Source organism: Stenella coeruleoalba (assembly GCF_951394435.1).
Source record: "Stenella coeruleoalba genome assembly, chromosome: 20".
NCBI lineage: Eukaryota > Metazoa > Chordata > Mammalia > Artiodactyla > Delphinidae > Stenella > Stenella coeruleoalba.
The window spans coordinates 742,981-763,362 of NC_137166.1; the positions used below are offsets into that span (position 1 = coordinate 742,981).

Consider the following 20,382-nt stretch of genomic DNA (forward strand, 5'->3'; position numbering starts at 1 on the left):
CCACCCCCTCGGGGGCCAGCCCACTGCTGCGGCTCTGGTGAGGCTGAGGTGCAGAAAGGCCCTGCAAGTCGCCGTGCCAACCGTGCGTTGGAGAGATGAGCACGTTTTTAATTCATGTTTGCCCGAGAGCTGCTTCCTTTCATACAGAGATGAGATCAGCGTGGGTGGGAAGCAGAGCTGGGAATGGGGCCTCTGACCCCATTGGAGGCAACTGACGGGGCAGGAGGGGCGCCTCCTTCTGGCCACTCCACTCTAGGCTTTGGGCCCTGACTTCCCCTGGCTGAGACGGGGCAGGGTGGGGCGCAGGGCCCTCTGTCCATCTCGACACACAGCCGAGTCCGGCGTGTCCGCTCAAGCGCCTGTGGTCTGCCCTGTGTCCGGGAGGCCGTGCCCTCAGCAGGGTGGGTGCAGGTCCCCATCAGAAAGCCTCTTCCCTGGTGCCCTCACGGGGCCCGTACAAGTCGGCCAGCCGGGCAAAGCGGGGCCCCCAGTCCCAGAGGCAGCTGTAGTCTGCGTCCTCATCACCCAGGCTGGACAGGATGGAGCTCAGCGTGCCTGCCACGGACCCGTCCCCCTCGTAGTCATAGATGAGAGCCGTGTCGTAGGGAGGGACGGCGGGGTCGCTGTCCACGGCCTCTAAGCCCTGTGGAGAGGCCTGGGGCTCAGGACCAGCACGCGCCGGCCAAGCGCCCTCCGCCACCAGCTCGGCCAAGGCCTGGCCCCAGGAGCCGGGTTGGGGGCAAGGTTCTCTCTGGGCGATTCTCCTCCCTCGGCAAGAACCACCACCCCTGTCCAGCCCCAGAGCGATGCCTCAGGCTCGTGGGGTGGGGGAACGGGGTGCAGGGCGCCCCTGGGGCACCCACCTCGTTGATGAAGTCAGCGATGTCAGAGGGGCTGGTGGGCAGCACGCGGGGGGCCTGGGGGTGCGATCGGCCGAACGGGGCGTCTCTGCGCAGAGAAGGCCGTCCCAGCGGGGCGCCCAGGGCCGCCAGCTCTGCCGGGTGGCGCAGCTGGTCCATGTCATAGGCATCCTGAGAAGGGACGGACAGAGCGCGTGGGGGTGAGGGTCGGGAGGCGGCTGGCCAGCTGGGGCCCCTGGGGAGACCCCCCAGCACTTGTAAGCCACCCCGGCCCCCTCACCTGGTCCTCCTCCCCGCCCCCCTGCTCGTCGTAGTTGAGGATGTTGTCCCGAAGGTCGTCCTGCAGCCCGTGCAAAAGCCTCTTGTCACACGACTGCTGCCGGCACCGCACCAGGAGGGCCACCAGCAGGGCGAGCACTGGGGGTGGGGGGGGGCAGCGGAGGTCGGTGTGGGGTGGGGGCGGGGCAAGGCGGGCAGGGCGGGGCTGCCAGGCGGCGCGGGGCGGGGCAGGGATCTGCGGGCGCGGGCACTCACAGAGCAGCAGGATGACACTGGCCAGCACGATGGCCAGGGCGCCCAGGCTGATGCCCGCGCCACCCGCCCGCAGCGTGGCGGCCCCCGGCAGGCAGGCGCCGTCCAGGCCGCAGCGGCACACGGTCACGTTCAGGGGCTGCTCGCGCTGCTGGGGCGGCTGTCCCGAGTCCCGGAGCAGCAGGCTCAGGCGGTGCAGCCCCTCCTGGACCTGGAGCCTGGGCCGCAGGCGCGCGTGGCTCACTGCAGGGGGTGCCGGCGGTCAGCAGGGGCAGGGGGCGGCCACGCCCCTCTGCGCCTGTGCTTCCGGCGGCAGCCGGCCTGGGTTCCCCACCTGTCCCGTGTGTGTGATAACTGATTCCTGCGGGCCCGAGAATGCAGCGCACTGAGGTGGGAACCAGTGGGGACCTGCCCCAGGCTCTGGACCCCCAGGGGCGTGGGGCGAGCTCACCGTTAACCTGGCTGAGGCTCCAGTTCCGGGCCAGCTCTGGGAGCCTGGGGCTCAGCTGGAAGTGGAAGGGGGCCCCGTGGGGGGGCAGGTCCTCATCCGTGGCCCCCAAGAGAAGACCGGAGCCCTGCTCTGGTGTGCTGCACAGGCTGCCCCACGGCGGGGACAGTTCAGGGGCGTGGTCGTTGACCTCCAGGATCTCAACAGACAGGGTCCCTGTGGCCGTGCTGGGTGGGGAGGCTGCAAGCAGGAGAGGCCTGGTGGGCCCTTGCCCCTGCAGAGCCCCCACCCACCCCTTAAGTCTGCTCGGTGGAGCGCCCGCTCTCAGCCCTTGGGCAGCAGCAGGGGCCCCAGCCAGGGTCAGGGAGCCCTGGAACCCAGGCCGAGCTCCACGCTCACCATCATCTCGGGCCAGGATGATGGCCCTGTACCAGCCGTCCTTGAGGAAGGGGGATGCGGGGCTGAGCACGCGCTGGGTCTGGACCCGGCCAGTGGCCCCGTCCACTTGCAGCCAGTCTTCAGGGTCATAGTCCTTGGAGTAGCTGTTGGCGAGGAGGGGAGGAGGGGCCCTGAGCCTGAGCCGGACCCCCGGAGGTGTGGTCACGTGTAGACGTGCACACACGCACACATACGCAGGCCTTTAAGGATAGTCCTTCCACAGCCCTAAGCTGGTATTTTCCATCCCAATGAACAGATGAAAAAACTGAGGCTCGAGGAGGGCAGGTGAGCTGCCCAGGGCCCCGTGGCCACTGAGTGACAGCTAGGATTCAACGGTGGGCACCATGTTGACAGACAAGGGTACATAGGGCCAGGGCAGGGGGTGAAATCCAAGACAGCAACAGCCAGTCCTAGTGGAGTAACGGCTCCCTGGAACGGACAGGGCCGGACACTCGGAGGCTAGGGCCGGACACTCGGAGGCTGGCCAACACAGACGGGCCGTGTCAGCGTGCGCCAGACGCAGCCCAGTCCTGCCTACAGGACGAGGTCACGTGAACACGCACGCGCACGCACGCACGCACGGGCTCTCGGTGACGCACACAGATGAGCCCTCTGCCCTCCGACCAGGGCCCTAATGGGAACCCTCAGGGCACAGGGCCCAGTACCCTTAGCTGTGCTGCTACCCTGGCTGGGAGGTGGACTGGGGCTGTGAGTTCCCCCTGCTCACCCCGGGGCCCCCACCTGAGCCTCTGCGGCTGCTGTGTGTCAGGGTCTCGGGCAGAGAAGGTGGCCACGGGGGTTCCTGGGGCCGCCCCCTCGGCCAGGCTGGTCCGCAGTGGGTTCTGCTGGAACACGGGCGCCTCGTTGACATCCCGCACCTGCACGCTGACCCTGGCCTGGCCCCGCTCGGCCCTGGGGGCCGCCGCCTGCAGGGGAGCCTCGTTCTGCGCCGCCACTTTGAGGTCGTAGTGCTCCCGACTCTCGTAGTCCAGCGGCTGCAGGGGAAGCGGGGCGGCCGCCCGTCAGGACTCCGGCCCCCTCCCCCCATTCAGGGAAGCCTGAGGCAGCTGCGGCCGGAGAGGCCTCTTCTGCTCTGTCCTCAGAGCCCCTTCTTTCCTTCTGCTTTTTAGCCTCGGAAAAACAAAAATCATGCAGGACAAAAAGGCACAAAAAATAATGCCAAAATGACGGCTACTCATCACGCAAATGTATTTGCTGGGTGTTGTGAGGCCAGTTTCCCGTCCCCTGGCCGGGCGTCCTCCTCGGTGCCCCAAGCAGACACTCGCCTGGGTCTTGCTAAGAGGGTATTTGGTGGACATGGTTGAACTGACCTGTCCAATCAGCTGACTTTAAATAAAGAAGATGGTCCTGGAGAACCTGGGTGGGTCTCATCTGTGGGTGAGAGTCTCTGAGAGCAGACCTGAGGCCGCCCTGGGGAAGAAGGGCTCCCACCTCCAGATGCAGCCTCAGCTCCTGACTCTGCAGCCTGTCGCAGCCCCGCAGACTCCGGACTTGCCAGCCGCCTGCACGACGGCCGGCGTGAGCCAGTCGCTGGCAATAAGGCTCTTCCTGTGTTGACAGCTCATCTGCATCTCTATGCACGTGTGTGCACGTGTGTGTATGCTCAGGTGTGTGCGTGCACCTGTGTGCGTGCACACGTATGTGTGCACACGTATGTCCTGCTGGGTTTGTCTCTGGTCTCAGTTTGGCCAACATGTGAGGTCTGTATTTGTGCGTGTTGATCATGTACTTCAAGTGGCAAGACACTGGGAGTAACGTGGGCTTGCCCCCTCCTTCCAGCCCTGTCCCCCTGTGGTCAGCGTGGCCCGAGCCCACAGTCCTAGCGTTCTTGGTCCCCTTCGCTCCCTTCCTAAGGATGCACAGAGGGTCCCAACGGGGTCCCAGGGTGTGAGGAGAGGCACCCTCCTCAGCTCACCTTCACCACAGACAGCACACCCTCGTTGGTCCTGGGGTCGGTGCGGATGGCGAACTGCCCGTCAGGGTCGCCCTCCAGGATGGTGAACCTGGCCACCCAGTTGGGGGAGCCGGGCAGGTCCCGGTCCTCTACCTCCAGCCGCCCCACGTCCACTCCGCTGACGGCCTCTGTGGCCTCCAGGAAGAACTGTGGGAACTCGGCCCCGTTACCCACGGGCGGGCCGGGGACGGTCCCCTGCGGGGTCACCCTCCCACTGCCCACCCACGAGGAGTCCAGGGCACCAGGAGCCCCTTCCCAGTCTCGGCCATGTGCTGGGCACATCCTCCCCAGAGGGCAGGGCTGCCGCTCGCTCCCACCCAGGAAGGCTTGGGGACAGGTCCCACCCCAGGGTCTTCGTGGCTTCCCCCCACGGCCCTCTAGCTCCTGACATGCTCACAGCCCCCCCCCCCGATGCTGGCCTCTGGCAGGGTATCCTGCACGGTCCACACAGGATGCCTCCTCTGTGGAGCACCGAGCCTCCCACCCACCAGAAGCCCCAGGATCGGGGGGAGGTCAGCCCTGAGCAGCGGTCGGTGGAGGTGAGGACGGCGGCAGCACCTGAGCCCTGGTGAACTCGGGGGCGTTGTCGTTGACATCCTCCAGGGTGATGACGGCCAAGGCAGTGGCGGTGAGGCCGTCTCCAAACATGTCCGCCACCTGCAGGGTCAGGTTGTACACGGCGACCGCCTAGGAGCACAGTGACATGGGGTCAGGAGACCCAGGTGGCGCGCAGGGCGGGGCTGGTCAGCCACCTTAGGGCCTGGGGGCAGGGCCGGCAGACCCCAGGAGGCTCCGGCATCTGCCCTGCTCCCAAGCTCTGGGGCAACAGGCTGCCGAGCCTCTCCGGGTCCGACGGCACCACTGTCGACCCCAGACTCTGCCCCAGCCTGTGAGTGGGCAAGAGGACGGTTGCCGAGCCGGATGAGCACTCACGGGGCACCTGCTGCACTGGGGTGTGGGGTCCCTGCCCTGGGGAGCCAGGTGCGGCTGCCGAGAGAGGGGACAGAGATCAACTAACGCAGTGAGTGGCCCTGGGGAAACCAAGGAGGGCTTCCTGGAGGTGAGGTGCCAATGCCACACAGAAGCCCGGCAGCCAGGGGCCGCAGGGGCCCCACAGGGGAAGAGTGGGCACGGCCGGCTGGAGGGCGACTGTTTCTCTGCAGCATGCGTGGTCGCTGTGGGCCCATCCCAGGCCGAGGAGCCCTACTGCTCTGCAGGCAACAGGGTGGGGGAGGTCTCCGGCAGAAAAACACGCTAAGGGCCCCTCACACCATCTCTGGACCGAACCACACAACTACCCGCGGGGCAGGTCTGCCGGAGCCCAGGGCCACGGACAGTGTCCGCGGCACTTGGACCGCTCGTCTGGGGGGCTGCCCTGCCTCAGCTGTCAGGGTGCAGCTGCATGGCCTCACCTCGCGGTCCAGGCCCACTTGAACCGTGCGGATCTCCCCCGTGTGCGGGTCAATGCTGAAGAGCTGAGGGCCGCCCTGCTCCAGAATGGAGTATCGCAGGGCCGCATTGTCCGTCTCCGGGTCGTCCGCATCCGTGGCCTCAGCCCTGGTCACGTAGGTTCCTGGGAAGGGAGGGGACATGTGGGGGTGACACCCATGGTTGCCAGGGCGCGCTGCCCGCTCCCCCGCGGCCCGCCGCACCGGGTCCAGGCCCCCGATCAGCCTTGAACGTGCAAGCATCCCGGCGTCCTGGCTTGCGTCGCTTGTGGGGATGAGGTCGGGTGTCCGATACACACTGCTGACACCTGTCTCCTACGGGACCCTGAGACAGACCAGGCGAGCCCGCTGGGGAACCAGCCCCAGGCGGGGCGAGGCAGCGCCCAGGGCCGCACCTGCGCTCTGGGGCAAACCAGGCCCTGGATCTCAGGAGAGAAGGGCCTCTGCAGGGGTCCTGGAGGTGCCCCAGCACCTGTGCCCACCTGTTCTCTGGAGCAATTCAGGTCTGACCACCCCTCCCCACACCGGCCCAGATCAGGTGTACTCAAAGTTATCCCGGTGAGGTGGACCAGCCTCGGGCCACCCGAGGAGCTAGCCCCCCCTCACCTGTGACTGGGCTCATCCCAGCCCCTCCTGGGCCCTGACGGGTCAGCTGAGTGTCATGCTGGTGTCTGATGAACGGTAGTGACCCGGCCACTGACCCAGCCTTAGAAGGTGGGAAGCTACCTTAGCAGGTAACTCCTGGCATGATGCTGGACCCCAGGCTAAAGCCAAAAACAATGTTTAGAATAGGCACCCTGCCACCGGGATGCAGACACGCGCTTCCAAAGGCACCGGTCGGGCTCTCTGTGACTGAGCAAGTGCGCAAACTCCTGGGGTGACTGGAGCCCAGCTTCTCGCCAACAGAGAAGAGGCCCCAAAAGGAACCCTGCAGAGCTGGATCGGAAGTGGAGGTGCCAGAGAGGACTCGCGACCTGTGATGAGGGCACAGAGCCGTGTTAACGCAGCCGTGACAGTGCGTGCACACACGCACGTCTGTAAGTACGTGAGCTTACTTCCCGGCCCCGGCTGCTGAAGGGGCCTGGGCCGGTTTGATGAGCTTCTGATCAGCCAGGATTTGAGCTTCAAAACAACGGTGCAAAGCAGCACAAGCCACTGAGTGAAGCAAGAATCCACAAATCCAGACACATCCGTGTGAACAAAACACATACGAGACAGGCTGGGACCCGGGACCCTTTGCTGCAGGGCTTGCGCCTGGACACAGGTCTCCTCGAGCCACAGAATACAGAGAAACTACAAGGGACTAAAAATAACTATGTACATGGCAGTTCGAGCAAATGCTGGACGACATACAAAGAGACTAAAAAGCCCAACGGCCACTTCTGAAGAGCAAACACCGGCCGGGAGCAGAAGCAGGGTACCTGTGCGCGCCCCGCGCACACACCACCACCTAAGGTGGTGTCTTTCCCGGCACCGTTTGCTGAGGAGACCGCCCTCTCCACGTTGAATGGTCCTGGCGTCCTGTGTAAAGTCACCTGCCCGTGATGTGAGGTTTATTCCTGGGCTCTCTATTCAGTTCCATCGGTCTATGGTCTGTGTGTCTGTCTTGAAGGCAGGTGCACACTGATTACTGTACCTTTGCAGAAAGTTTTGAAATCAGGAAGTGTGTCCCCCAGCTTTGTTCTTTTCCAGGATGGTTTTGGCTATTCAGGGTTCCTTGAGATCTTATAGGAATTTTAGAATGAGTTTTCTGTTTACGGCAAACCCCCTAAGCCACCCCTCCGCGGCCTGACCCCCCGGACACACCCCTGACCCCTGGACACACCCCATATAAGGAACAAGCTCGCCCCCCCTCAGGGAGCAAGCTAGCAAGGGAACCACTCCCCACCGCTGCAGCGGGGGCCCCCATAAAGCCTTGCCTGAATTTCTTGTCTGGCCTTTGATCAATTTCATATACAGGGGTACTGAAGTCCTATCATACAATAGAGAGCCAAGTGATGACCAAGAAGAAACAATGAAGAAACAACAGCTGACGCAGGCAAGAGCCGCCAGAGATGCTAACGGCTGGGCGGCAGCTGGAGGGGCAGCAGGACACCTGCACAGTCTCAAAGGGTCTCCCACAAGACACCTATTAATTACAAAGGGGAAAGGAGAAAAGCCAGAGCGAAGAAGCTTGGCGGACACCCCCTGAACTACACACCCAAATCGGCATCTCCAGGAACGGGATGTGCACGCCTCCTGAGGGGCTCCAGCCACGCAGACTCACGCAGAGACAATCATCACAACAACCGCCTAAATGCCTCAGGATGTCAGTGTCGTGGGCAAGGAGGTGAAAGCTTTCGCAATGAAAACTACAAAAGATCAGTGAAAGAAACTGAGAAAACACAAATAAACGGACAGACAGAAGACTTGTTGCTAAGACGTCACTACCACCCAGAGCGACCTACAGATGCAGTGCGATCCCTACCAAAATCTTAAGGACAGTTTCTTTACATAAATACAAAACTCATTCTAAAATTCCTATAAGATCTCAAGGGACCCTGAATAGCCTAAACCATCGTGGAAAAGAACAAAGCCGGGGGACACACTTCCTGTTTTCAAAACTTTCTGCAAAAGTAATGAGTGTGCACCTGCCCTCAAGACAGACTCAGAGACCGATGGAACCGAATAGAGAGCCCAGGATAAACCTCACATCCACGGGCAGGTGATTTCACACAGGACGCCAGGACCATTCAGCGTGGAGAGGGCGGTCTCCTCAGCAAATGGTGCCGGGAAAGACATCCACAGGCGGAAGGATGGAGCTGGACCCGTAATTACTTAACAGCATATGCAAAAGTCAACTCAAAATGGATCAGACCTAAGTGTACAACGTAAAACTAAAACTCTCAGAAGAAAACATAGGACACTGGTAATGTCACGAAGGCAATGATTTCTTGGATATGACACCAAAGGCACAGGCAACAACAACAAAAATAGACAAACCGGACTTCACGAACATTTAAAAATGCATCAAAAGACACTATCGACACAGTAAAAAGACAACCCACGAAATAGGAGAAAATATTTGCAAATCATATATCTGATAAGAGATTAATATCCAGGATATACAGAGAACCCGTAAAACTCAACCAGAAAAAAAAACCAACAAGCAACTCAATTCAAAAATGGGCAAAGGGACTTGAACAGGCCTTTCTCCAAAGAAGATACACAAATGGTCAATATGCACGTGAACAAACGCTCAACATGACTAATCATTAGGGAAATGCAGATGAGAAGCACGAGACAGCCCCTCACACCCATTAGGATGGCTGCTAACAGCAACAGAAAAAAACAAAACAAAAAGCAACAGGCGCTGGTGACGATGTGGAGAAACTGGGACCCTCCTACACTGTTGGTGGGGATGGAAAATGGTGCGGCCACTGTGGAAAACACCATGGAGGATCCTCAAAAAATTAAAAATACGGCTTCCCTGGTGGCGCAGTGGTTGGGAGTCCGCCTGCCGATGCAGGGGACACGGGTTCGTGCCCCGGTCCGGGAAGATCCCACATGCCACAGAGCAACTAAACCTGTGCGCCACAACTACTGAGCCCACGAGCCACAAGTACTGAAGCCCGCACACCTAGAGTCCACACTCCACAACAAGAGAAGCCACCGCAATGAGAAGCCCACGCACTACAACGAAGAGTAGCCCCCGCTCACCACAACTAGAGAAAGCCCGCTCGCAGCAACGAAGACCCAACACAGCCAAAAATAAATAAATTTATTTAAAACAATTAAAAATAGAACTACCATTTGATCTACCAGCCCCACTTCTGGGTACATACCCAAAGGAACTGAAAGCAGGGTCTCAAAGACATATTTGGACACCCACGTTCACTGCGGCACTATTCACAACAGCTAAAAAGCAATCCAAGGGTCCACTGAAGAATAAACAGATAAACAAAATGTGGTATAAACATCCAGTAGAGTATTATTCAGCCTTGAAAAGGAAGGTGATTCTGACATGGGCTACCACACTGACGAGCCCTGAGGACAGGATGGCCAGTGAAATCAGCCAGACACAGGAGGACAAGTACCGTACGATTCCACTCACGCGCAGACAAATCATAGAGACGAAAAGCAGACAGGCACTGGAGGGGGAAATGGGGAGTTAGCGTTTAACGGGGCCAGAGTTCCAGTCTGGGAAAATGAGAAAATTCTACGGACGCCGGTGGTGGTTGCACAGCGATGTGAACGGGCCTAAAACCACCGACCCGGACACTTAAAAATGGTTAAGATGCTAAACCTTGTTGTATGTATTTTGCCACAATAAAATTTGGCAGAACAGAAGTCAGTGTCGTGAGCTCCTGGCGGCTGAGGACCCGTCCCCAGTGAGGGGGCGTGAGCAGGCGGGGGCCTCAGTCCTGCCACCACGACGAGAACGGAGGGGAAGATCACACCTGTGTGAGCCCGTCAGATGGTGACGCACAGGCGGCCTGACACCCCCGAGTCCAGGCTGTGACCCCCCCAGGAGGTGCACACGCTGGGGCTCCCCTGGTGGGGCAGGTGCAGCGACCCCACAGAAGCAGGAAGAGGGGCCGAGACTGGCACAGCTGCTGGTGGTCCCTGGGTGCCCATATGGGGGCCTGTGCCCTCTCCCACGCGCCCACTGACTGCTCCCAGGGAAGGCGGGGTGGGAGGAGACCCGGGAGGGCCGCTCGGCTCAGGCCACAGGGCGGCCCAGGTGTGGGGAAGGCCATCGGTGGTCCACAGTCACAGGGTGAGTGTGGGGCTGCTGGGCTGGAGGGACGGCGCTCTGCCTTTGGGGGAGGAGCAGGGACCCTGAAGCAGCCCCACCCCTGGGGCTCAGGGGCTGTCACCCCGCTAGGGGCCCCTCTGCATGCAGGGCTGCGCTGCCGTGGCGGGAACGCAGAGAGGCCCCCGGGATCTGAGCTCAAGCAGCGGCAGAGGCCAGGCCCGTCTCCTCTCCCCACCGTGGGCTGGCCCCCACCCACCTCTGCTGTGCTCTTACACACAGGGAAAGAGGGGAAAATTCCACCCTAGTGATTAAACAGCCAATAGAACCAGATGTACGGCCAACCAGACACTTGGGCTTTTATCTGACAGAACTGAAGCAGCCACCCTCCGCGTGCAAAAGGCCCTAAAGGAAAAGGTGGACGGCATGCAGGAGCAGACAAGGCTCAGACAGGCGGCAGGGACTGTGGACAGAGGCAGGACCGCCTTAAAGGAAAAGGTGGACGGCATGCAGGAGCAGACAAGGCTCAGACAGACGGCAGGGACTGTGGACAGAGGCAGGACCGCCTTTGCTCTAAAAGGCTTCCCTGGGCCGCTGAAGCGGAACAGGTATGCAGGTGAGATGTTACACTGTGTTAGTGCTAACCCCTGACTTTGAAGTTACACTGAGTCCCTGGTGTGCTCTGAAGGCCTCCGGTCTGCAACCAGCCTGGGATCTGACCAGAGCCCCGGGGACCCGGTGGGGAGGGAAGGAGCAGATCACTGTCTGGAATGTCTATTCTGCCTGGAACAGAATCAGGCCAGCGAGTCTGCCCTGTGAGGACGCAGAAGGGACAGAGGGTCAGCGGTTTCTGCACTCAGTGTAGAATTAGTAAGCGGAGAGAGGCATCGACTGATAACGGGCAGGGGGGTCGCCTCTCGGGGGATGAAGGAGACAGAGGTGTTGGTTGCACGATACTGTGAATGTGCTAACTGCCACTGAAAAGCTCGTTCCAAAATGGTTAATTTTATGTTATGTGAACGTCACCTCTTTTTAGCAGGAGGAGGGGGGAGGAGGGGGAGGGGAGAGCAACGGAAACCACCGGAGCTCTGCCATCCAGGAATCCTCTCTGAACTGGAGGATTTGGGGCTTGACACTTATATCGCAATGGGAAGAGGCTTGAGTCGACTTGTGGAAATTCCCTCCGTCCTGGAGACTGTTTACGTGTTTTTAGACTCTCTGAAGGACCTCTGAAGTTCTTGCTGAAGGGAAATCCTGGACTTCTGACCTACCCAGCGCCCTTCGCGAAGCTCCCTCCCCCACCGGGAACCCACTCGGCTCACCTGGGACGGCGCCCTCCAGCACCCGGCCAGTGAACACCTCCTGCCGGAAGACAGGCCGGTTGTCATTCTGGTCCACAACCACGATCTCCAGGTCCGTGGGCTCCTCCAGGGTGGACCCCCCCAGGTCCAGAGCAAAGGCCCTGAGCTAGTCAAGCAGAGAGCAGGGGCTGGCACTGCGGCCCCCACGAGGGCAAGAGCAGCAGCGAGGGCACTCTGTGTCCTGCTGGAAACAGGTGAGAAGCGCCACGGGGACGGGGCAGTGCCGGGCAGGTGGGACTGCCCTCGAGGGGAGCCTGGGTTCTCCCAGCAGGCGGGGTGGCCACCACGCGCCCCCTCTTGCCTGGGCCACCAGGAAGCCCACAGCTGTGCTTCGAGCGTGGCTGCAGCGACGCTCCCCCTGGCGCCCCTGGTCTCTCTTCCCCTGGCGCCCCTGGTCTCTCTCCCTTTTTCTGTGAACAGTCGTGGCTGCTTTTGAAGTTTCCGCTCCACACGTGAAATTGTAACTTCAACCATCTCCTGTCCCTTTGGAGAACAGACTTGGTACAACTTCCAGGGGAAACACACCCTCTAACTCTCTGTGTAAGGGAACCAAGAGCTGGTTCTCAAAGTCTGAGGGAGACTCCGGGCACAGGAAAGGCAAAGGCTGCAGCCCCCTGCCTGGGGCAAGTCTGAACATCACCTTAGGGTGGCCAGGATGGGGGGCGGATCATCTGTCTGTAGGGGACTCAGGCGAGTTCCAAGCTCCCCTCCTTGGCCCCTCGCTCACCCCCTCCCCACGGCCCTTTCTCTCAGACCTGACAATCCCAACGCCTCCATTGGGCAGATCCCGTCCCACCTCCCCCGACGTCCCACCCTGACAGTCACGGGGCAGCTGCCGCTAGGGGCGGCCAGTTCCGTGGGATTCCTCATGGCACCCCTTCTTCAACTCACATAGCAGGCTCAGGGGAGAACCGGCCACACCAGTGTCTGGTGTTGCTTTCCTGGGAAGGCTGCCGCCCACCCTGAGGCCAGCTGCCCAGTCCTCCTGGGCAGGACCCAGTGTTCAGTCCGCTCACGCACCTGCCGAATGAGCCTGTGACCCTGAACACCTGCTTCCTGGGGCAGCCGGTCCCAAATCCCACCCCTGCCCCCCAGTTAAGGATGCTGGGTTTTGCGGGTGGAGGTGTGGCCATGACCCCCATGGGGCGGGGCGGGGCGGGGCGGGGCGGGGCGGGGCGGGGCCCACCCTGAAGCGGTCTGTCTTCTCTCGGTCCAGCACGGCATTCAGGGACACCTTCCCTGTGAACTTGTCTATGGAGAAGATCCCCCGGGGCTCCTCGTCCACGCCGGGCCCCTGGATGCTGTAGATGATGCTGCCCAGCTGCTGCCTGTCCGACTTGATCTGTGGGACAGGTGATGGGCTGGGGAGGTGCTCCAGGGGAGGGGTGTCCCCTCTCTGCAGCCCTCGGTCCCTCCCCCAGCTGGGATGGGGTCGCTCAGCCTGCGGCCCCAGGGGAGTGCCCGCCCTAAAGCAGGCGGCCCCTCACCTGCACCAGGGGGAAGGGCAGGCGCTTGTGGTTCTCGGACACGCTGATGGGAGGGATGACCCAGGCTCTCCGCACGCGGCCCGGTGCCGGCATCCGGTGCCAGGGGTACAGGGTATGCGGCCTCCTCAGCCCGGGGACCCCCACTGACAGGCACAGGCTCTGCAACAAAGAAAAACCTCCGTCACCACCACAGCAGCGCCCAGAGCTCCCCCACCAGGGCCGGGACGTCCCCTCCCCGACTGCCAAGCCCTCTGTCGTGTGGCCCGGGGAGGTTCGGGTGCCAGGACTTGGGGGGCATGGGGTGCTCAGGGGGACAGGAGGCAGCCTGGCTCCCAGGAGCCCGGGGATGGGTGACAAGGCCCGGGAGGGAGGTGGGTTGAAGAGGAAGGGCGGCTGGGCTGGGGGCAGTGGGGGGACACGCGGCCACCCCAGGCCTCCTGGTGACGTGAACTCTTGAGGGCTGGTCGAGGTTGACCAGGCAGCGCTTTTGTCCTCAGAGGCCCAGAGAGGGGGCCACCTGGGGGCCAGAGCGCCCACCCCTCCCACACAGGGCAGCTGTTCACACGGCAGGTCTCCTCTGCCAGGCTGGGGAGGGGGACACTCCACACGCCTCTGGGAAGCAGGCGGTGGGGCTGTCTGTCCCAGGGCTGCTTTGTGGAAATGAAACGGAGCTGAGCTCCCAGCTCCCCGCCCCCTGCGGCAGCTGCCTCTGCCTCTAGGGACCGGCGGGGTGGGGTGTGTGCAGCTGTGAGGCTGAGGGGCCGGCGGGAGGACGGGGCAGCTGGAGTGTTTTGGACCCTGATCCCCCAGAGCCCAACCCCAGCCCGTGCTGTTTCCCCCCCAGAACCGTGGAACCAGGTGTGACCGTGTAACCAACACTTTAGTACCTGGAACCCGGGACGCTGTCTCCGGCTCCGCACGCCCAGGGGACGGGGGGCCCTGTGTGCAACGTCCCCGAAGCCCAGCGCTCGGGGCCCGTGGGGCTGCAGAGGCAGGACACAGTGCGGGGCAGCCGTGTCCCCCGACGCTACCCCACAGGCGGGGCCGGGGATATGCACCCACCGCCCTGCCACCACCCGCTGAGCTCTGGGCTCAGCACTAAGGCTAGTCAGGAATGCGGCCCGCGGTGCCGAAACCCTCCCCAGACCCACTGTCAGCTCATCCCCCCCCACCTCTCAGACGGGGAAACTGAGGCCCAGAGAAGAAAGCCACCTGGCGGGGTGAGGGCAGAGCTGGCGGCAGCCCCAACAAACACCCAGAGTCTTCTGGAACAGCCCTGGTTTAAACACGTGGTCTTCGCATCCCACGCCTCGATCGGCCAGTGGCTGGTCTGAGCGTGGGCTCAGGCACTGTGGCCGGCTGGGCGTGGAGGCACTGGGGGCGCTCTGTGCTCCCCGAGTCATGAGTGGGGCCGATGCTGGGGCACCCTTGGAGGGCACAGAGCCTGGCTGGACTTGGATAAGGGCTGTCAGGGCCCAGGGCGGGGGCAGGGATGCTACTGGGACCCAGCTTGGCTTGGCTATAGGAGAACGTGAGCAACGCGTCTTCCATGGCCCTTATGACCCCCCAAATCCCCCTGCGTTTGCAGCTGCCCCCTGCCCAGCCCCCCTCCAAATCCAAGGCAGGGCAGTGCGGGAGATGCAGTGGAGCTGCTCCTGCCAGATGCCTCCCCAGATCTCTGTGCTGCGGGCTTCCTCTGCCTCCCATGGCCCTTCCCCTCCTCGACCCCTCGACCCCGCCCCTGGCCGGTCGGTCCACCGACTTCTGCTGAGGTTTCCATCCCTTTCCCCATCGCAGTCGGTAGAAGGACCAGGCCTGGGCTGGTGGCCTCAGGGAAGGCGGGCTTGGTGACTGGTGAGTGGGGGGACTTAGGGGGCAAGGGAGGGAGGAGAGGCCCCTCAGCCAGGAGGCCGCTCTTCCGGGCAACCTCTGGCCTGTGCCCCCCTGCACGGCCTCCCTGTTCTGCCCGCCTGGGTCCTTGTACACTTTGCTGACAGAACTGCACTGACATCCAAACTAAAGTCAGTCTCCCTGGGGGGCCCCGGGCCACCTCCCCAGTGCCCAGACCTCGTCCTGCCACTGCACTTGAAATGCCAGGGCCTGGGGTCCAGGCAGCGGCACGCCCAGCTTGGAGAAAGGGCCGGGCGGCTCCCCAGGCCCCCGAGCGCCCCGTGGCCCGACAGATGGCAGCACTGCCTCCAAGCCTCCCGGGCAGCTGGCTTCTCACCAAGACGGCCCAGCACAGGCCAGCGTGGTGTTCCCGCCAAGCGGAGACCTGCCGGCCTTTGTCACAGGCTCGGGGGGGCGGGGGGGGATAGCGTCTGTTTCCTGGGCATCTTGGGGCAGCAGCTCCCTTGCCCCCAACCTCGCCGTTCCCCGCCCCTCCCTCCGCCCCTCCCCAGCCCCTCTCAGCCCTCAGGGAGCAGCAGAGGCGGGAGCCACAGGTCCACCAGCGCTGAACCTCCATCGCAAGGAGCATTTCTGTGATGCCCAGGGACACAGAGGCACCGCCCTGACCTCAGCAGGGAGTGAGGGACAGCCTGCAGATGCTCCCGGGCCTCAGGCTCTTGGGGAGGCACTGGGGGACACGCTGCCCTGTCCATACCCGGGCCGGCCCCTCCGGCCCTGCAGCCCCCCACCGAGCCTACGGCTGCCCCCGCCCTGCCAGCAGCCTTGCTGACACTCCAGGACGCCCACCGGCTTGGCACAGGGCATGTGGCCGGGGCGGAGCCTGGGAGTCCTGGACCCCAGACTCTCCACGGCCCAAGGTCACGAGGTCAGCAGGAGCCGCAGAGCCTTGGCAGGGGCCCTCGCCCAGATCGGAGGCTGCAGTAGGTGGCGTGGCCAGAGTGGGCTGCAGCCAACCTCCGGCTCTCGGGACGCTTCTCAGTTTGTCCCTTGTCCTCCTGCCAGCCCCTTCCCAGAAGATACAGGTGGCCGGGGAAGGCCTGGGAGCCGCCTGGGAATCCCAGGACATTGGAGCCGGGACGAAGCCACGTGCACAGAGCCGTGGACGTCGAGTGCACATCGCTCACAAACGCTGTCACCCTCACCACCCCCGCACCACACAGAACCAATGGGCATCAGGGACCCACTTCTCCCAGCGGGTGCCCGGTGGCATCCCCATGCTCACCCTCCGCCGCTCCCTTAGCCAAGAGCCTGAGAGAACAGCCTGGAAGCCCTAGAGACGCCGGGCCGCTGCCCCCTCGCTGTGGTCCCAGCCCCGGCCCCCAGCCCCACGGCTGCCGAGTGAGAGAGCTCCCCGTCTGGTTCGGAGCTCGTGGGGCCCAGCAGCGCAGTGAGCACCCTACAAACCCACTGCAGGGGCAGGAGTGGCCTCACCCCCCCCAGACCCAGGCAAGGGCCCGGGTGGGTGATACTGTGTCGCTGCAGGCCACGGTGGGCAAGGCCCTGAGCCCGAGAGCAGCTGGCCAGCTCCTCCCGATGCCCCTCTGGCCTCTGGGCGGCTCCCGTCCCCTGGGATCTGAGATGGCGCCCGCTGCCCTCAGGGGGCCTGGGCTACTTCACCACCGCTGGGGCTTCCAGACTTGACTCACCATCACAACCAACCAAGGTCAGGAAAAATACAGATTCCACCAGTTTACCCCCAGCCTACTGAGTCAGACCTCCCAGGGGGTCCCGGAGCCCCCAGGTGAGCCTTGGGAACATCTGGGAATCAAGGCAGGCGCAGGGCCGAGCGGCGGGACTCGAGGGTCACACAGCCCTGCCCTGGCTCCCACCCCACACCTCGGAGGCCCTACGCGTGGACGCACCCCACCATCAACTGTTCAGAAGCGAACAAGTGCCTGAGCCCTGGAGGGAATGCCTGCCGCCCTTGCCCGCTGCAGGGGTCTGTCCTGCCTGGGCGCCTGGGGGCAGCCCGCAGAGCTCTCTGCTTCTCTCCACCAGCCCTCGGTGGGATCGGAACAAAGAATTACGAGGCACGGCCCGTCTCCTGGGAAGAAAGCTGATGGCTCACCTGCCCTGGACAGAGAGGCTGGTGACCAGGGCGGCCAGGGGCACAGCAAGGAGAGCCTCCTTCAGCTCCTGACGCTACGGCCTCTGGTGGCCCCTGCGAGTGGCAGGCAGGAGGCCCGGGTGCATCCTGGTTGACTGAAGGGTAGCATCTTCCATCTCCCTGCAATCGGGCAACCCTTACGCAAGGAGGCTGCCACGGCTGGGGAAGGGGCTCTGGGGCTCTCCTGAGCACGTGGCCTCTGGGAGGAGGCCGCAGCCACACTCCTGGGGGCTTTGCAAGCCGTGAAGACCCCCTGAGGCAACGGGAAAGTCCTGGAACAGGACGGGCCCCACGGCAGACACGCATGGTCCTCTCCAGAACACACTGTCGGTGTGACAGTAACCGGGGCCGCGGAGGGAAGCCAGGTCGGGGCGCTGTCCTCTCAAGGTGGGCAGGACAGTCGGGAGCATGGTGCCTGCCCCAGTCAGCGGGGGTGGCGTGGCGGGGAGGCTGGAGAAAACAGCTGTCCCTTCGCCTCGCCATCTTGCCCCTCCTCTGAAGCCCGCAACAGCTGGAGGGGGCTCAGGGGAGAGCCGCAGGGGCCTCTCTGGGCCAGGCGGACAGCTGGGTCCATTCCTGGCGCGCCTGATGCCTGCCAGGCCGTCCAGGAACAGGGCGGCCTGGATTCCAGCCGGGGGTGGGGAAGGGGCTCAGGCCTGGGGAGCTTGTGGGGCCTCTCCCTTAGCCCAAGCAAACCCCACCCACGTTCCCCCGGGCTCCAGGCCTCGCACCTGCTTCCTGGAATCTGAGGGACCCAGGCCCGGAAGTGATGCTGGAGGGGTGTCCCCGCACGTGAGTGCACGGGCAGCGACATGGCTCAGCGGAGCCGGACGCAGGCTTGGGGCCCCTTCCAGCAGCACGTGGGTCTGCCATCTGGGCTCCCCACCCCCAGGCAAGGGGGGTCCCAGTGAAGGCCCAGCTACTGGGGACACCACGGGCACAGGTGAGGGGCCGATAGAGGCCAGTTCCGAAAAGACACACGCTAAGCCCCCTGGTCGACATTTCAGGCAACACAAGGGAAGGGTGAGCCTCGTGCAAGGCCACCAAGCAGATGACGGGCCTGTGCGGAGTCTGGTCAACAGGCCCCCACCCCAGGGGCCCACCCGAGACAGCCCTGCCGGGGGGCTCCCGGAGGTGGACGAAGGTGTGTCTGGGAAGCGGCCGCAGGACCCGTGTGGCTGGACAGGAGAGGACAAAAGTCTGAAAGCTGAGCTGGATGGGGGAGGGCCGTGCGAGGTCCTGACGCAGACACATGTTGGCCAATCCCGAAGTCGCTCCCCTCACACCGGAGCTAATTTGAGCCGCGGGGAGTGCGGGAACATGAGTGGCCAGGCCCGTTGGCTGGCCTCCCAGCGCCACCAGAATTCCCGCAGTCCCCAGCTGTCTGGGAGCGGGTGCATTGGGCATGACCCTGGGGGAGGGGAGAGGCATCTGAGAGGGATCTACTCCCCTCCCCCGCAGCAGAGTCCCCCTGGGGCCCGGTCAAAGGATGACACCCCCAGACCCAGGAGTGGGCCTCCGAGGACATGCCGCCTGATGCGGGGCAGGGGCAGGAATCGTGGGAGGGGGCGTTGCAGCCTGGAGCCTTCTGGAGCGCATGGGGGCATCCAGGCCCTGGGGTGGGGGCAGAGAGCCCGCTGCCCCGGGTGGGCTCCCAGCAGCGGGCCGAGGGGCACAGGCCGTGGGCAGCCACGCTGTGCCGGGCAAGGGTGGCTGTGGCCTCCCTCTGGGTCAGGTGGCCATGGCAGTGGGGGGCGGCCAGCACCGCCTCCATGGGGTCAGTGAAGGCCCGGAGGCAGGGGTGTGGGTAGCTGGGGTGGGGGCTGGCGGCACCTAGTCAGCTGCCAAGGGCTGAAACCCGAGCCGGAGCCGGGGGCGCCGCGGGAGTGAGGGGCGACGCTCGCCAGCGGCCGGCGCTGCGTGATGGCTCTGGAAGTGTAACAGTGAGTGATGATTCGTGGGCGCAGGGCCAGGCCCTGTGCTCATCACCTGTCAGGTGTAAGAGGCCTGAGGCCGTCCTCCTGGCCCCCGGCCCTCACCAGTGACCACAGCTCAGCCCAGTCCCCCGAAGCCCGGAGACCACTGAGGCCACACGCTGCACTCCTGGCCCCAGCCTAGCACCTGCCCAGAAGCCAGGGGCCGAAAGGATGCGGTCCCAGCCACCCAGGGGTGCCCGTGTGGCGAGTGGGGCGGCCTGTGTTTCCTGCCGCCCGTCCTGCTCCCACCAGGGAGACCAGGGCTCCCCAGGGAGAGGGGGCTTCTGGAGGGCAGAGCCCACAGCTGCCCCTGCCGGCCGGACACATGGGGGCTCGGACTCCACCCAACTAGACTACGGAGAATCACCTACCAGCTCACAGGGGTCCCTAGGGACCAGGCCTCCAGGCTTTCCCAGCTGGGGGTGCTCCTGCCGCCCCCTCTCCCTCGCCTCCCGCGAGACTGAACACTCCCAGACCCCAGCAGGGCTGAGGGGCGCCCCTCCGGAGTGAGGGCCCGCCTTCTGGGTGCTCTCCTGGCCGTCCCCGAACTTGGCTCCCCGTCCGGTCCAGCGGAGGCGGTTACACTCCCCCCTGGACAGGGCTGCCCCGCACAGAACCCTCGGCTCTCGGTCCCCGAGGCCGGGACGCCCCACTCTAAGACGCCGGCGCTCAGTGCAGGGGCCAGAGACCCCCGCGCAGCGCCCGTGCCTTACCTGGGCCAGCAGCCCGAGGGCGAGGAGGAGCGCGGCGTCCATGGGCCGGCGGCGGACAGCGGGCCGAGCGTCCGGCGGCGGGAGCGACGCCTTCTGCTGGGACAGGACCCGGCTGAGTGACAGCACAAGTGTGCGGGGCGAGCCTGGCGAGGGAGTGATAATGTGTGCGGGGGCGAAGCTGGGCGGGGCGTGGGGGCTGAGTTACAGCACGTGGGCGGGACGGCGCCTGGGGCTGAGTGACAGCACGTGTGTGGGGCGGGGCGTGGGGGGGCCGAGTTACAGCATATGGGCGGGGCGTGGGGGCGGCTGAGTTACAGCAAGTGTGTAGGGCGGGGCGTGGGGGCTGAGTGACAGCACATGGGCGGGGCGGGGGGGCGGGGGGGCGGCTGAGT

General features: G+C 63.9%; 1 protein-coding gene across 2 annotated transcripts; it reads right to left on the reverse strand.

The window, feature by feature from the left end:
- Positions 1 to 94: 94 nt before the first annotated feature.
- On the reverse strand, positions 95 to 20,121 carry CDH15 (cadherin 15). 2 transcript variants are annotated; one of them, XM_079908010.1, is made up of 14 exons: positions 19,991 to 20,121; positions 13,284 to 13,442; positions 12,983 to 13,138; positions 11,758 to 11,797; positions 5,665 to 5,825; positions 4,811 to 4,939; positions 4,214 to 4,399; positions 3,019 to 3,272; positions 2,239 to 2,381; positions 1,843 to 2,079; positions 1,395 to 1,634; positions 1,141 to 1,277; positions 864 to 1,031; positions 95 to 643 (listed from the first exon to the last, which is right to left on the reverse strand). In XM_079908010.1, the coding sequence occupies exons 1-14, from the start codon at positions 20,030 to 20,032 to the stop codon at positions 419 to 421; spliced, it is 2,277 nt and encodes a 758-aa protein (XP_079764136.1). In that variant the 5' UTR covers positions 20,033 to 20,121; the 3' UTR covers positions 95 to 418. The 2 variants fall into 2 exon arrangements, with proteins under 2 accessions (XP_079764136.1, XP_079764135.1); XM_079908009.1 differs by having other exon boundaries at positions 11,758 to 11,902.
- Between the last annotated feature and the right edge of the window lie 261 nt (positions 20,122 to 20,382).